Genomic DNA, 17,130 nt, shown 5'->3' on the forward strand with positions numbered 1-17,130 from the left:
TGGCAAAGAGTTCAAGAATTTCTTACCAAAACCTCTTCTTCAATTACCACTCCCAAGATCTTGTACTTTGACTGTACTCCACCCAACTTAGTTGCATAATCATTAATACTTCCTGTCTCCGCCATCTTCAATCCATCTAACTCGGTTCTTAGCATTTGAACGTGAGCTTTCTGAGTTCTTTCTGCACCAAGATAATGAACTCTTAACGCTTCCCAAACATCTTTCAGTTCTGAATACTTGGCCATCTGAAGCATCACATCTTCATATAGGGTTTGAAAGATAACACCCAAGGCCATAAACTTCTTTCTTTCTTCAATTCCAGTCCTCTTTTCCTTATCAATCGCATCGTGCAAACTGTTCGCACCAAAAAAAATTTTACCATAACCGATCATGATGCGTAATTGATCGAAGTTAACTTTGGTGCTTGCAATATAAAATCACCTATCGATTCTTTCATTATTCCTCAACTTCTTGCTTCTTTATCACCGGCCATGGCTTGATGGTCAAACTTCTAACTGCCAATATAATAGTCTGATATTTTCTTTCTGTGTTTGTTGTAGAGCACAACAGGAAACAAACCACAAACAAATTATTTGATCGGTAGACTTTCTTCACAAAAAGTATATCAATATATATTATGTTGATGCCGGCGGGAGCAACCAAAGAAACAAAACAATTCTTTCTTTCCTTTCTTTCCACGCACCAACTCGAAGTAAACAAATTAATAAAATTACTTCAATATTTTTTTTTTCTTCTTGTAAACCCCAAACCAAGTTTCAATTACAGAGCTTCAAAAAAATAAAACCTCCTTAAACTTTCTTTTGTCTTTTCTTGGTGACGAACACAAACCACAAAAACTGTGAGGATCTTGACTCCCAAACTCCGATCAAACAACGAGCCTAAGCTCTAACACTAATTGTTGGCCTAGACGTATCAAACTATCGAATCAAATGAGCAACCAAACAAACGAGCACACGATATTTGAGTGACAACCCTCGACTCTTTTCATATAATCAAACAAACCTAACAAACGAACATAACTTCACGAACATATAAGGAGAAGAGACCTCTCTTGACTCTCACTAATAAAACTAATAATCCAGACCCTAGACCTACTATACTTGTTATCCAAGACAAACCTGACTTAGAAAACAAGACAAACTTATTCTAGAATAATTCATTATATTTTTACCATACTAAACAAATATTAATATAAAACTTAACAAAACAAACCCCGAAATTTTAATCACTTGACAAATCAAGATTAAGTCTTCAATTGACTCAGATTAAAATCATTTTCAGCATTTTAATTGTGCTTCAAGTATGCCTTCTGATTTACTCGCATAACCTTCATTCAGGCTCGATTTTGCATGCATGATTTCTTCAGTTTCACTTAGAATCTACTCATGCATTGGTCCTTCAGTATGTCATCACGTCATCAGCATCACTTTGAATGTATGCTCACTTATTTCTCACAAAATCTTCATCAAGGTACAACATGAAAGTTTTCAGCAAACCAGAACGTTCCTAAACTCCACATGCATCATATTAGCCACCGGTGAATTTGACCGCAATTTCATCCACTTTTATTTTGATGTTTACTGCGTATATTTTGCAACTATAGTTTTCAATCGACGTAAAACACGTGTCGATATTATTTTTGGCATATCACATCTATATTTCTTTGGTTTTTTATTTTTCTTGTTACATTAGTGTCGGTACCGTAACGAACCAAACTGAACAAATATCAACCAAAACTGAATTCTCGCCACGTCGTGTGGGAGAATACGACTAGCATTTTTTGTTTCAAAACAGTCAGATCTTATAGCATGCATATATTATTCTTGAGGTGCTAATATACCTTGAAGTGTAAAACATATAAATAAGAACTTTATTCTAAAAACAATGTGACATAAAACAAAAGGGTATTTTGTGATTCAAAGTTTTTGGACAGTATTAATTGGATAATATATCATCTGCATGCAGCTATCGAGGAGTCATATCAGAAAATGAAGCAGTATTTACAGAATTATCCTGTGATCCGGATCCTTTACTAGTATCCTCCAAAGCACCAACGTGATCACCGCTATATGGGATAAAAAATGCAGGCTCCGACGGTACTTGGAGAGTAAGCGAGAAGCTATTGAGCATAAGAACAACCGCAGATATGGTTGGTCTGTCTGTTACATTTTTTTGAACACATAATAACGCTATGTGAATGCTTCTAATAATGTCGTTTAGTGAACTTGATCCTTTTAACAATATCGGGTCTATTATATTTGATAATGTTCCATCTCGCCAATTTTTCCATGCCTAAAAGAGATTAGTAAAGTTTTTAAGAAGTTATCATATATGACAAAATATAATATATATATATATATATATATATATATATATATAGTATTGTATATCACACTAAAATACAGTTGAATGGAGGCTAATTTATCCGAAGTGACCATTGAAATGGCTTTTTAGGATGCTTGAAATTGTGTTACTGCTTATGTTTTGTTTTCTGTTTTTAATATGCATTTTATGTTCATGTTAACTGTTAACTTTACATGTTGTTATTATGTTATAAACCTTTTTTTTATCTGGTGTGTTCTTTTTTTTTGGGAGAAGTACTATGTTTGCTTTTATATATTTTATATAATCTAAACCGTGAAACCAAACCGTCGGTAATGGTTTGGTTCGGTTTGGTTTTAAATTTCAACGGTTCAGTTTCGGTTTTTAATATTGAAAAACCGTTACTAACGGTTTGGTTACGGTTTGACCCAAAAACCGGTCAAACTAGACCGTGAACACCCCTAGTGGTCCATATTGAGTTCTTAAAGTTCTTACAACTTATCAATTTCTCAAAATATCCTTCTCACATATATATATACATATATATATATATAATCTAAAGCGAACTCCTCTTAAAGAGAGAACTAGAGAACTAGTAAAGAATTATTGTTAATTATTTTTAAAAAATTATTTTGTGTTTTTTTTTCTTTCCTCCTAATAAGATTCTAATAAGATGATATTGTTCCTAAAAAAAACCGTCGATGTAATGCGTATGTGCATTATTGTGTATTGTATATATAAAATAGTGTTTTATTGCATATAATTCAACACAAATACATTATCTAATACACACTATTGAATATATGCAAATACAACACTAATAATTGTATGCAAAACACATTATTGCATATATGTAATACAACACTAATGCACATATGCACTATATCGATTTTTTTTTTAATTTTTGTACATAATATAATACTATTGCAAATATACAATACAAACAACTATATATATGCTACTCAACACTATTTCAAATATCAAAATTGCAAACTGTTGCGCATATACATTATAAAAAGTCGATGTATTGCATATATGCGTTACAACGTTAATTTTTTTTATTTTTATATTTTTTTTGTGGTGAAGAATAACAACATATAAGAAGGATGAAAGAAAAAAAATTTTAAAAATATTTTTTTAATTAAATTAAAAATACTTCATTATTAGTTCTCTAGTTCTCTCCATAAAATGGAGTTCTCTCATTATCCTCTCTCTCTCTCTATATATATACATTATGTTGGTTACGGATTTTAATGAACAAGGAACTTACATAGCTGAGAAAGTAGACATTGTCCTGATTTTGAAAACTTTGGTTTTGTTGACCTGTTATTAGTTCTAACAACACCACCCCAAAACTAAAAACGTCTAGTTTCACTGAGAATTGACCATGCATAATATATTCTGGTGCCATATAACCACTGAAAAGATTGCAATAAGTGAATAAAAGTTAGCGCTTGATAATCATAGGACTACAAAAACCCGAAAATGTATACTACTTACTAGGTCCCTACAACCCTGCGTGTATTGCCTTGAGTTTCATCAGGGTTAAACAACCTTGCCATGCCAAAATCCGTTATTTTGGCGTTCATTTTAGCATCTAGCAAAATATTACTTGCTTTGAGATCACGATGGATAATTCTTACACGCGAGTCTTCATGAAGGTAAAGTAATCCCCTCGCAACACCTTCTATTATGTTGAACCTTGTGTCCCAATCAAGAAGTGATCTCTTATCAGGATCTACAAATTTAAACGTTAAATGCATATAATGGAAGGAATTGCATTACCAAATTCATTAATGCATTTGGATAACTTCATTACCGAATAAAATCTTATCTAGGCTTGAATTTGGCATATACTCGTATATGAGGACTCTTTCGCATTCTTCTAAGCAAAAACCAAGCAGCCCAACTAAATTACGATGGTGAAGTTTGGCAACCAACATCACCTCATTTTTGAATTGTGGTTCACCTTGTCCGGAATCTCTTGACAACCTCTTCACTGCTACCAAACGTCCATCTTGGAGCTCCCCCTTATGTTGTCACACATTAGTTTCATGCCATACTTCATTTGTTACAACATAACAATATCGATCTCCTAGTTACAAAAAAAGTTTTTTAAGCATACCTTGTAAACGGGTCCAAATCCACCATGTCCGATCTTATTTTCTTCGGAGAAATCATCTGTTGCTCTCCTCACTGTACCGAGATCATATTCCGAAAATTCTACGGTGCTCGTATCCACAATTCTACCTAGACAAGGGGAATAACCACATCAACATGTTCCCTTTTAGCATTGAATATGGTCTATTTGGATGGTCTTTTGATGAAGTTAGTTATGCTATAAATTCAAAAACTTACTTTCTATACTTTCTTCAAGCAATTTTCTCCTCCTCAACATTATGAAGATGCAAATAGAAACCACTATCATAACAAATGCAGCTGTTGTCATAACGATAGATGTTACTATTCGAGTTACGCTTGTATTACTTCTTGCTGGAATCACTGTCGAACAACGGTAACATAAACTGATAGGTAGATAACTAGATAAGTTTAAACGATTCGCTTTTACATGGGTTAAGCTAAACACATCCCCTTCTTACTTGTTATACATCTCTTCGACCCTCTTCTTTACTTATCATACCAATCTTAAAAGAAGATCACATAAATTTTCCTATTCACCTTTGAGAGTCTTTATTTTATACAAAAAAGTTTCAAATACATTTATTGTAAAATAAATATAGTAAAAAAAAATTCTCAAAAAGAAAATAAAAACGCTTTTGCAAAAAGTTAATCAAGTTATCACATATTTATGGTTCATTTTCTAATCTGTAATCTTTCACCACATAAATAATCTTCATGTTTCCCAACCAATTTGTTATAAACATTTATAACATTGACTTAGAGTTTTCAATTTTTGATTACATGACATTTTAGGTATTACAGTAAATGAATTTGAGTAAAAAGAAATTGAAATTATAATTTGTTGATCGATTGACAGTAATCGAAATTAAAGTTTCATATCTTAGGATATTTAAGATTTTGGTTTTTAGTCTATTAAAAAAAACACACCCAAACTGGTTTAGCTCAACCAGTATTAGTATTGGATGGAAAGTGAAGACTTGGGCTAGAGACAACAAGGTCTCACAAGTTTGAATCGGATTCCAATTGTGTTTACCATAGTGAGTCTTTTGGTGGCGGATTTTCAATCGTGTATTGATGCTAAAGAAAACAAAACTTTACGGCACTCTTGGATTAAAAAAGTGTGAGACGAACAAATGTGAAGAGTTCCTAACCAAGGCGAAAAACACAAAAGCGAACGTTTTTGAACACGAGGCGACCATATTTTAAATAATACTTAATTATTAATAAACCACATATTATATACAAACCACTACTAATAAATGAAAAGAATATGGAGGGTTCATAAATTAAGTGAAATGCTCACATGAGTTTCAACTTTTAAGTGAGTTGAAGTCATTAAAGTTATTTATCTAATTTGTTTTCTTAATCTTTATAACCAGTATTAATGAATTCGTATTCGGTAGAAAGGATTTCAAAAGTTAAGGACTTTGTATGTGTTTTTCTTCATTTTTTTCTTACTCTTCAAGTGTGTTATTTCAATTTTCATTTATCAAAATGTGTCACTTTAGAAATGTTTCGAATTGCTTTGGCTCTGGTCAAAATGGTTCATTTTAAAAAGGTATCAATATAGTTCTGGTCACCGAGTCAATATTGTAACGACTCGGATTTTAAGTTAATATTGTATTCGTAACCAGACCCGCTTTTATGTTCGGGAAATTTTATCACTAAAAATACCACGTTAATCAAGTATTTATTATTTTATCTTTAATTGTTATTATATTTATTTAATATATGAAAATAACTTTGGTTTATATACAATTTTTACCCAAAACTAAACTTTAACCTAAAATTGATTCCAATCCTATTCTCCAGGGACTAAAGTGAAAATTATATATTATTATTATTATTATTATTATTATTATTATTATTATTATTATTATAAACTACCAGACCCGTTTACCCACTTACGTTTACCCGTTACCCGTATTCATATCGCAACCTGTTTACCCAGATCATTGTCTTGAGCCGTAATTGTCGTGTTTATAACTTGGAATGGAATCTTGTATGTTATACATCTAACCATAATCGGACTAACCAAGATAACCAATTAAGAAACAACAATCGTTTTTTATATGTATTAACCTATTTACAAACCGACATAACTCGTATAATAGTATACCATATGTATTAACCTTAAACTGCTGTTTTACTCACTCAACATGTGTTGTTGACAAACCTTTCTATTTTATACGCACATGCAGGTTATTGTTTGAACTAGTTGCAAGTTTTGGTGAAGACTTAGTCATGAAGAATTAAGTTAGAAGAATTATAATCAAGACTTATATTTGTATTCATTGTTTGTTTAAAGAGTAAACTGCTATTTCCGTCTATGTGGTTTGTCCAAATCTGCGATTTTAGTCCAATAGTTTCAAATTTGTGATTTTCGTCCCTGTGGATTCATTTCACTTGCAATTAAACCCAATCTCACTAGCCGCGTTAAGTTTGGCGTTATCAGCCTGCCCCTCACGTGAGGACAAGTTTTGTCCTTTTTCTCCCCAAATAAACGTCATCCATAGTTCGCAACCCCCCCCCCCCCACACACACACACACGTGAGGGGCTGAGGTGTATGTGGGAAGAAAAAAAGGGACAAAATTTCCCCTTACGTAAGGGGCACGCTGATGGGTTTAACTACACGACTTAACGAGGTTAGTGAGGTCGGGTTAAGTTGCAAGTGAAATGAAACCACATGGACGAAAATAGCAAATTTGAAACTATTAGACTAAAACCGCAAGTTTAGCCAAACCATAGGGACGAAAACGGCAGTTCACTCTTCTTTAAATGAGTTGTACTTTGTATTCGAATTTATTTGGATATTTAATTAAATTAAATAGATATTGTCTCCTTTAAGTTATTGCATGATAGTACCTTGAGAGCTGTAAGCAATTAGCTCACGCCCCGACAATGCCGCCTTAGGTTGGGGTGTGACAAATGTAAAAAGGTATTGATTTCGTTCGGGTTTCAACGGGTCTTCTTAAAATCCTATCTATTTTCTTCGGGTCATAAGGGTCAATTTTAGAAGATATTGATTTGGTTCAAGTTAAATTGGGTTATTCTCAAAAATGTTTCGATTTGGTTATGTTCTTAAATGAGCTTTGGGTGTGCTTTAGTATATTAGGGTGCAAGACTTTTCACATGAAATATAAAAACAGTTTTCGTAGTCGGTTAGTCAATATGTTTGTTAGATTGGTGTATAAATATTAATGTCATCAACTGTGTTCTCAGTCTAGAAAGAAAAAAAATCTGAATCATTCTTGAATGCTTATCAGGAATCTTTCATAGATGCTTATTTTTTGATTGCTTGCTTTCTAGATTAATGTTAGTAAAGTTTGTTTGTTTTTTGTTAATATTATTTTTAAAGATTTTGAAGTTTATGTTTTAAAGTTTTAATTTTTATTCGTAAACATTCCACTATGTAAAATTATTCTTTGTAAGTTTATATATTTCAATACTTTGTTTGCGTATGAATATGAATTGCAATTAAAAATCATGTTTTCTTAAAAAGATTATTAGAAAATAACTTGTTTAAAATTATATTTGTTTTTGCTTGACGATTTATATATTTCCGCTCGTGTCGTGCACGAGTCAATAACCTAGTACATATACTATATAAATCATGTTTTTGTTGGTGAATTTTAGTTTAGTAAAACAGAAACTTGACGCCACAAAGTTAGAGCTCTGATTCTTTTGATTTTTACTATATAATATATAAATGTGAAACATCGACGTAAAGTTATTTGTTGCATGGTGGTTATTCTGTGGGTGTGTGTATGGTTTGTCGGAGTTGGTCGTTTATTTCATTTACATTTGATACTTTCTTTTTAAACGTGTCTTTTATGATCTGGTGCTGACATTATCAATACCGGTTGAATTTACGTCAATTCATGACAATTATACGTGCGGTTTTTTGTTTTGTTTTGTTTTTTTAAATTGTGGATTTTTGCAGCGTATTTGTTTTTTATATTTTTCATTTTAAATATGTTAATTTGTTTGGGCGTTGGCGAATTTTAGTTCTAATACCGTAATGAACGTAAGCGTTACCGTTCAACTCGCGACGACTCGGCGCCGCAACGTCCGGGTTTTGCCGACAGGATAAACGTCATTTTAAATATGTTGTTGTGTTATATAAACTATACGGCTTTTTGAGTGTTTACTAATTTATTTTTTTGGTTTAGTGGCAATACCATAACAAACTCAACTGGCGCACAATGCGGTTTTTGTTTTGTTTTGTTTTGTTTTAATTTAATTGTTGATTTTCGCATCGTATTTGTTTGTTTTTTTTTCATTTTAAATATTTTAATTTGTTTAGGCATTGGAGAATTTTAGTATTGGTACGTAATGAACGTAACCGGTATCGGCCGTTCGATTAGCGCCAACTCTCCGCCGCAACGTCCGGGTTTTACCGACCGGATAAACGTCATTTTAAATTGTAATATAAAAGTATACGACTTTTCTGAATGTTTAATAATTTTTTTTGTTTAGTGTCAATATCATAACAAATTCAACTGATACCAATCCAATTTATCTCGCATTGATCATAAGTTATATGTGTGCTAATATTATTTTGAACATTTATGGATTTATTTTTTTATTAAGTGTCGTTGCCATTCTAAAGACAATGTGACCGACCGAATTCACAACGGGTTTGGGGTTGGATAATCAATCAAATACTGATTACGTGTGGATAGGTTGACCGAATTCGCAGAGTTGCGTCGCCGCCGAAACGCGACGGGCTTACATCTAGTTAAGAGTAAAGATGAAGTGTGTAGCCGCTAAACTAAAAAAAGAAAAAAATAATATTAAAAGAAAATATTTAAAAGAAGAAAATGACAAAGCAATTACGAAACATAAGAAAATACCGTATAGTTTTTTCGTTTTCCTTTTTTAGTTTTTATTGTTCGATCTTTAGCTTGGTTAGTGAGCAGGGTATATGGGCTTCAATTAAAAAATTTTGGGTTTTTAGTCTTATGAAAGTTGGTGAAAATATTTTTGTGTTTTTACTTTTTTTGATTTTCTATTAAATTTTGTGTTATGATTTTTTTTATTAATTTCTTTAGAGGTTTTTTTGTGTGATTACAAATTCTTCTCATTTTTGTTCCCCATTTGTAGAATAACTTGACCCTATTTCCACAATCTTTTAAGTGATCTAAAAAAAAGACACAATGGTGAGCGAAAAAGATCATCGTGTCTTTTTGTTTATCATTGTGTTTATTTTCGTTATTGATTGTCTTTTTTCCTTGACATTTTGTCTTTTTTTTTTCTTTATATTGTGTTATATTACTTAACATTGTGCTATATTTGTTCGGCATTGTGTCATAGTTTGCGATCTATTGTGTCTTTTTTTAGTTATAATTGTATCTTTTGTTAATTTTCGTCATTGTGTCTTTTCGTCAATATTTTTTGTTTATTTATTTCTTTATTTATTTAACGGGAATAATGGCGGAAACATTTTAGTTTTTTAATTTTTTTCGTTTTTATTTATATTTTATGATTTTTTATTAACTTTTATGAATTTATTTTTAAGGGTTTTTTTTATTGATTCAAATATTTCTCACACTTCTCATTTTTCTTTCCTTTATATTTCGGAAATATTGGTTATGAAAATAAAAAGTTATTCTCTTCTTTTTGACGCGTTGAAACAAATTATTAACTTTATTAAAAAGAAAGAATAAAACAAAATAAACGTTTAAATGTAAATTATGATAAATGTGTATGTTAAGCAAAACCCTAATGTTTTTGCCTTCTAAATATTATTAAGCGTTGAATCAAATTATTAGTTTTCTAAAAACAATGCGTGCCCGCTTGGTAACGGTCCTTGACTATTGCGACATCCACCTAAACCATATGTCTTTTTTTCAAAGTTGTTACAAAATAATATGATGTGATGTAATATGTTTTTATGGCCATGACTCATGAGTTTCAAGCTGACCAGTTACATGTTCACATCTAATCTAATTATCTAAATTAGCATTACGTAAGATTAGGAGGTTTCTAAAAATTATTTAAAATTTTTAGACCGAATATAAGAAAAACATTTCTGGCACCCTTTTAACACCCCCTGCTCTATGTAGCAGGCGTTAAGACCCGACCACCTTAGTTTTGCCGCTCCTTTTATACATCAAGTAGCCTAACTAAGGAGGTGTTTGTGATTGCTTATTTTCATCGACTTATAACTTATTAACTTTTTAAAAAATAATAAGGTGTTTTGGATTGTTTATATTGTGAGAGGAAAAGCTCCATAAATTATATTTTTATAATTTATTAACTTAATGAAAAGTTGTAAGAAGACAAAATAAGAAATTCCAAACACCCCCTAAAAGTAACGATGAATAGTTCTAGTTTGTATTTGGTTGGTTCAACACTAATTTTGTTTTTAATTATGTAATCACAAGTTTTTATCCCTCGTATTACGGGGGTTGTTTCATATTATTTGTTTCTAATATTTATTTATTTTTTGAATTTTTTTTTTATTTTATGAAAGTTAATAATATACTTATAGTTTGATGATAAATTGTTTTACAAATAAATGAGATGTTAGAACCCGTTTTAAAAGCTATATGGGTTGATGAGACTCAAGACCCGTTTATTTTTTTACTATAAGATTGGTTTTTTAATTATTAATAATATATTTTTTTAAATAAATCAAATATTAATTTTTAGAATATCCCTACTTTATAGGATTTTTATGTCATATATTTGGTGAGATTTGTTTTTAATTTAATGAGATGTTATAACCCGTTTAAGAATTATTTGGATTTGATGAGACCCATACACGTGTATTCGGGTCAAATGCATGAGAAACATCCATTTAAAAATCAAGCAAATCTGGTGACTCCAAAAAAAGAGGGATTGACCATATCGCGACACGTAGGATTTTTATATTTCGTTTATATATGTTATAGATTTTATATTTCTATTTATGAACTTTGATAAATATTTTTCTTTACCCCAATTACTTTTCTATTAAAACTGAACATTAATAAAGTTAATATTCAGTCAAAAGTTTAATAAAGTTAATTTTTTATTCTTTAAAACACTAAATCTTTTTTTATATTTTTATAAATTTGATTCTTTTTTATTTAACTTATTATAACTAAAGTTAGCGTTTAACTTCAAATATGCTTACTAAACCGCCTGGCTTGCGTATATTCACCGTCATTTAGATTTTAAAGCACACATGGTGTATGTTAACCCGTCAATACACCGGGTAACAAATACACCACCGCCGCATAACACAAGCATCACGTGCTAGTTATTATACATATCAATTTTGATTTAAATATAAACAAGACGAGAACATACCAAAAGGAGACTGAGCCTGAGATGGAGGAGAAATGTTAACGTTCACGTCATCATAAAACAAATGATCTTCATACCTTATATTGCACTTAGGAGAAAGAATCCTCACCCCCATTTTGATTCGACAACATCCATCAAGTCGAGCAACCGCGTCTCTCAAGCAATCTCGACATTGCTCATTCGTTAGGTCTGGAGTACACTGAGCTAGCCCGTAAATGGCAGTGCCATTAGCCCGTCCCATTGTGCCGCTAGCGTACTTTAATTGACCGCCACTAGCCGCTTGCGTTGTCACGTTTCCTAACAGTTTTAACACGTCTTCAAGTAACCCGGCTACATTCGTTGCATTAATATCCATATATTCCTCTACAAAATCATTAATATTATTTTTCCCTAAAATAATATCATTGGAATACGACAACAAACAATTATCATAATATCCACTTGAAACTCTTTGATTGGGACAAATTTCCCTTAGTTTCACTATGGAGTTGTTGACACAAGTGAGACATGAAACCAAGTCGGTGTCACCCCGACAAAGGGCGATGGTATTGGCTGTGTCGGGGTTCTGGCCTGAAGAGCTGCTGAGGAAACCGTAACCGGAGTTAGAGGCGGGAAGACGGGCAAGGGCACGATTGAGATTTATTTGGAAACTACTGTTTGTTGTGTAATTGAAATCGGGATCACAATATTTACTAAAGAAATCAGGTTGAGCTAAGATGAGAGTGTTTAGGGAACATATGAAATAAAATGAGAGAAACATAAGTTTTGGCATCATTGTGTTATTGATTCATGCAGTCATTCAGGGTAGAGCTTATAAAAGAAATCAAGTCAAAACACAAATTATGACAAAACTTCACAGAATTTCTCACATACACACTATGTATGTATACAAATGTGATGAAGTAAAGAAGGCGAGAATTCAAGGATGAACATGAATGTTGAATAGTGTACAAAATGAATGATATTTGTTAGTATTAAGTAAAGAAGGTGAGAATTCAAGGATTAACATTTTTGACTTTTTCTTAGTTCAATATTTCTTTTTTTCTTTTTTTTTTGAAAATTTATTGATATATTAAATAAAAAAAAAGTTCCAATTGTAATAGAGAGGTGGATAAGCGGGCAGCAAGCTGCGCCGCCGCCCCCTATTGAATGGCAAACCCGATCCTACTGAAAACAAGTTATAGTTCTTTGGCGTTGAAAGTTACTGTGCACGACTTGTTGAACTCTTTTAAAAAACGTAATAGCTTCGGGGGCAAGGGACCCAAATGCATCAAAACCAAAAGGAATGAAGATGTGTTGATTCTCAACACATGTTTTCTCATACTTAGCATTTTTTCCTGATTCCGCATTCAACACAGCCTGCCTAACAACAAACCCAGTATCCCTAAACCAACAAGGGGGGATACTTTAGTAAGGTCAATACAAGAGTGCTTCCCGTGCCTATCTAAACACAAAAACGTCTGTTGGCCGAAGAGTAGAACTCCCTTCAAGGGGATCCGACACCAAATTCACAGGAGCTTCTTTTTTTTTGCCAAGATCCCCGCTCATTTCAACACATCAAAAAGGACATCTCTGACCAAATCATATCTATATTTAAAACCCGGAAGCTCCGCGCAATGAACGACATGCTCACCAAACTTATCCAAACAAACTTTACGGCACACCGGGCATGGCTCACCAACTGGGAATAGTAGGATTATTAAACGATATTTAAGAATGGCCCCAATACTCCACTGCCGACATGTGTTGCGCTAACCCTTCGATGGGGATGACGTTAAAGAAATCTTGAGCATGTGGAGCCTAAAGGCATTCTAACACCGCTCTCTGACGAGTTGATAAATTAAACTCCTCTCCCAAACTTTGTATGATTTTACTATAAAGCGCATTCGCCAAAGCATGTTGGGCTTTAGGGGGCGGTATCCTTATTAGCGAACCCGCCAAGATCAAGATCGGGAAGGGAACTGTGCAAACAATCTAACGCACACCCATAATCCGCATCCAAACCATCAATACGCAATCCTGCAAAATGTCGTCCTGTACTTTCCAAGATTGTGCTCTTGATGCTACGAAAGCATGTGTGGAAACATCCTAAAAAATTATATAGTTAAAATTGTTAAAATCGTCCATGAGGTTTGGTTGTTTTTGCGACTTAGTCCAAAAGTTTATTTTGTGCATCTGGACCATTCAGGTTTTCCAATCGTTGTCAATGTCTTCCTAATTGATAACCTTGTTAATTTTTAACGTTAAATTAGTGGCAATATTGTCTTTTTACCTATATTATTTAAACAAAATAGAAAACAATAAAAAACCTAAATAAAAATTTTTAGTTGTTATTATTATTATCTTTACATACTATTAAAGCAATACAATTTGTACACATGCCATTCAACTAGCCTCTGCACATCAATTGTCCACATGTCATTCAACTAGCCTATCCACATCAATGCCACATCATTGCCAAATCATCAAACTTTTTTTAATAAATCAAAAATTAGTTACGTGGACTAGGATTCGAACCTGGCTTTGAGCGAGATGAAAGTCTTAGTACATAGCACACAAACCATCCAACTAAGCTATCTTGATGTCTTTAAAAATGAAAAATATATCCTATATATTAAAAATCACATTGTATTGGAAGTGGATGAAGGAAATTAACTCAAAAATGGAAATAAATCCTATGTATATTTGAGTTAATAATTCATAATTTTTCACCCTAAACATATTTTTCTCTCTTTCTCCGTTAGCCGGATCTCTTTTCACTCTCTCATATATTCCGGCTACTCTAGATCTAGATTTGTATTAATCGTTTTCCGGTAGGTTTATATTTTATAATAAGTTGATATATGTATTTCCGGCAAAATTATATTTTCTTCCGGTTATTGTTTCCTCTAACCTTTTCATCTTTATTTTCATTGTCAACTGATTTTATTAAAATCAGTATAGGTTGTAAATCAAAAACAGTGATGAAGCTAATATGTGGATGTATTTACATTTTTCCGGTTATGTGTTATACCTATAACAATAGTTGTTTTATATTTATTTGAAGTTTTATATTTTTCTTTCCTCTCAAACATTCCGACTAATCTAGATCTAGATTTGTATTAATCGTTTTCCGGTAATTTTATATTTTATAAAAATTTCCGATTGTTGATATATATATTTCCGGCAACATTATATTCCCGTTATTGTTTTCCTGTAACATTTTTATCTTTATTTTCATTGTTAACTGATTTTATTAAAATTAGTTTATGTTGTAAATCAAAAACGGCGATGAAGCTAATATGTTGACGTATTTACGTTTTTCGGTAAGTTTTTCCGTTAAATTTTTCAGTAAGTTTTTCCATTAAGTTTTTACGGTTATTTGTTATACATATAACAATGGTTGTTTTATATTTATTTGAAGTTTTATATTTTTCTTTCCTGCTTTTTTGTTTTACATGTTGTTCTTCTAGGTTCTAAACAAAAAATCACCTTCATCCATGGAGAATATCATTATTTTGTTTATCCGGTAAGACACATTTAAATTATCCGGTTATAAATTATAATTATAATCTTACATAATATCAATGTTATAACAAAACTTTATTATTTCAAATTATTTACTCGACTGATTTACGGAATATTTCAGTTTACCTTTTAAATCTAAATCTGAGATACCATGGTTATTATCATTATATTGTTTTTTACGGTAAGACATTCAATTTTTCCGGTTATAAATTAAATATCAAATTTTACATAATATCAATATTAATATTCTACTTTATAATTTCAGGTTCGTGTCCCGAATGATACAAGCTAATTTTCATAAATTGAGCATTATTTTATAAGAGGTATTTTTTTTATATTGATGTATATTTCTTTTTTGAAAATTCAATTATATTCATTATTTGTAGATAAAGTAATATATTGATGTATATCGGATATGAAGCTAATATGTGGACGTATTTACGTTTTTCCGGTAAGTTTTTCCATTAAATTTTTCGGGTAAGTTTTTCCATTAAGTTTTTACGGTTATTTGTTATACATATAACAATTGTTGTTTTATATTTATTTGAAGTTTTATATTTTTCTTTCCTGTTTTTTTGTTTTACATGTTGTTCTTCTAGGTTCTAAATAAAAAATCACCTTCATCCATGGAGAATATCATTATTTTGTTTATCCGGTAAGACACATTTAAATTATCCGGTTATAAATTATAATTATAATCTTACATAATATCAATGTTATAACAAAACTTTATTATTTCAGATTATTTACCCGACTGATTTACGGAATATTTCAGTTTACCTTTTAAATCTAAATCTGAGATACCATGGTTATTATCATTATATTGTTTTTTACGGTAAGACATTCAATTTTTCCGGTTATAAATTAAATATCAAATTTTACATAATATCAATATTAATATTCTACTTTATAATTTCATGTTCATGTCCCGAATGATACAAGCTAATTTTCATAGATTGAGCATTATTTTATAAGATGTATTTTTTATATTGATGTATATTTCTTTTTTGAAAATTCAATTATATTCATTATTTGTAGATAAAGTAATATATTGATGTATATCGGATATGAAGCTAATATGTGGACGTATTTACGTTTTTCCGGTAAGTTTCTCACATTAAATTTTTCGGTTAAGTTTTTCCATTAAGTTTTTACGGTTATTTGTTATACATATAACAATGGTTGTTTTATATTTATTTGAAGTTTTATATTTTTCTTTCCTGTTTTTTTGTTTTACATGTTGTTCTTCTAGGTTCTAAATAAAAAATCACCTTCATCCATGGAAAATATCATTATTTCGTTTCTCCGGTAAGACACATTTAAATTATCCGGTTATAAATTATAATTATAATCTTCCATAATATCAATGTTATAGCAAAACTTTATTATTTCAGATTATTTACCCGATTGATTTACGGAATATTTCAGTTTACCTTTTAAATCTAAATCTAAGATACCATGGTTATTATCATTATATTGTTTTTTACGGTAAGACATTCAATTTTTCCGATTATAAATTAAATATCAAATTTTACATAATATCAATATTAATATTCTACTTTATAATTTCAGGTTCGTGTCCCGAATGATACAAGCTAATTTTCATAAATTGAGCATTATTTTATAAGAGGTATTTTTTTTATATTGATGTATATTTCTTTTTTGAAAATTCAATTATATTCATTATTTGTAGATAAAGTAATATATTGATGTATATCGGATATGAAGCTAATATGTGGACGTATTTACGTTTTTCCGGTATGTTTTTATGTTAAATTTTTCGGGTAAGTTTTTCCATTAAGTTTTTACGGTTATTTGTTATACATATAACAATTGTTGTT

General features: G+C 31.0%; 1 protein-coding gene across 1 annotated transcript; it reads right to left on the reverse strand.

Moving 5' to 3' along the window:
- Positions 1-1,815: 1,815 nt before the first annotated feature.
- On the reverse strand, positions 1,816-12,751 carry LOC143563051 (cysteine-rich receptor-like protein kinase 25). Its single transcript, XM_077050690.1, has 7 exons — positions 11,786-12,751; positions 4,698-4,845; positions 4,469-4,589; positions 4,163-4,373; positions 3,844-4,081; positions 3,614-3,761; positions 1,816-2,313 (listed from the first exon to the last, which is right to left on the reverse strand). The coding sequence occupies exons 1-7, from the start codon at positions 12,555-12,557 to the stop codon at positions 1,987-1,989; spliced, it is 1,965 nt and encodes a 654-aa protein (XP_076906805.1). The 5' UTR covers positions 12,558-12,751; the 3' UTR covers positions 1,816-1,986.
- Positions 12,752-17,130: the final 4,379 nt, after the last annotated feature.

This window comes from Bidens hawaiensis, unplaced genomic scaffold (genome assembly GCF_021521415.1).
Source record: "Bidens hawaiensis isolate Kalapana, Puna unplaced genomic scaffold, B.hawaiensis_p1.1 tig00021206_1, whole genome shotgun sequence".
NCBI classification, from domain to species: Eukaryota; Viridiplantae; Streptophyta; class Magnoliopsida; order Asterales; family Asteraceae; genus Bidens; species Bidens hawaiensis.

Bases quoted from the DNA above. Each gene is read 5' to 3' on its own strand.
- LOC143563051 (XM_077050690.1), bottom strand. From the start codon at position 12,557: ATGATGCCAAAACTTATGTTTCTCTCATTTTATTTCATATGTTCCCTA. The intron at 4,082-4,162 runs GTAATGAAGTTA...TTAAATTTGTAG, and splicing joins CCTAGATAAGATTTTATTCG to ATCCTGATAAGAGATCACTT. The intron at 2,314-3,613 runs GTAAGTTCCTTG...AATCTCTTTTAG, and splicing joins ATGTCTACTTTCTCAGCTAT to GCATGGAAAAATTGGCGAGA.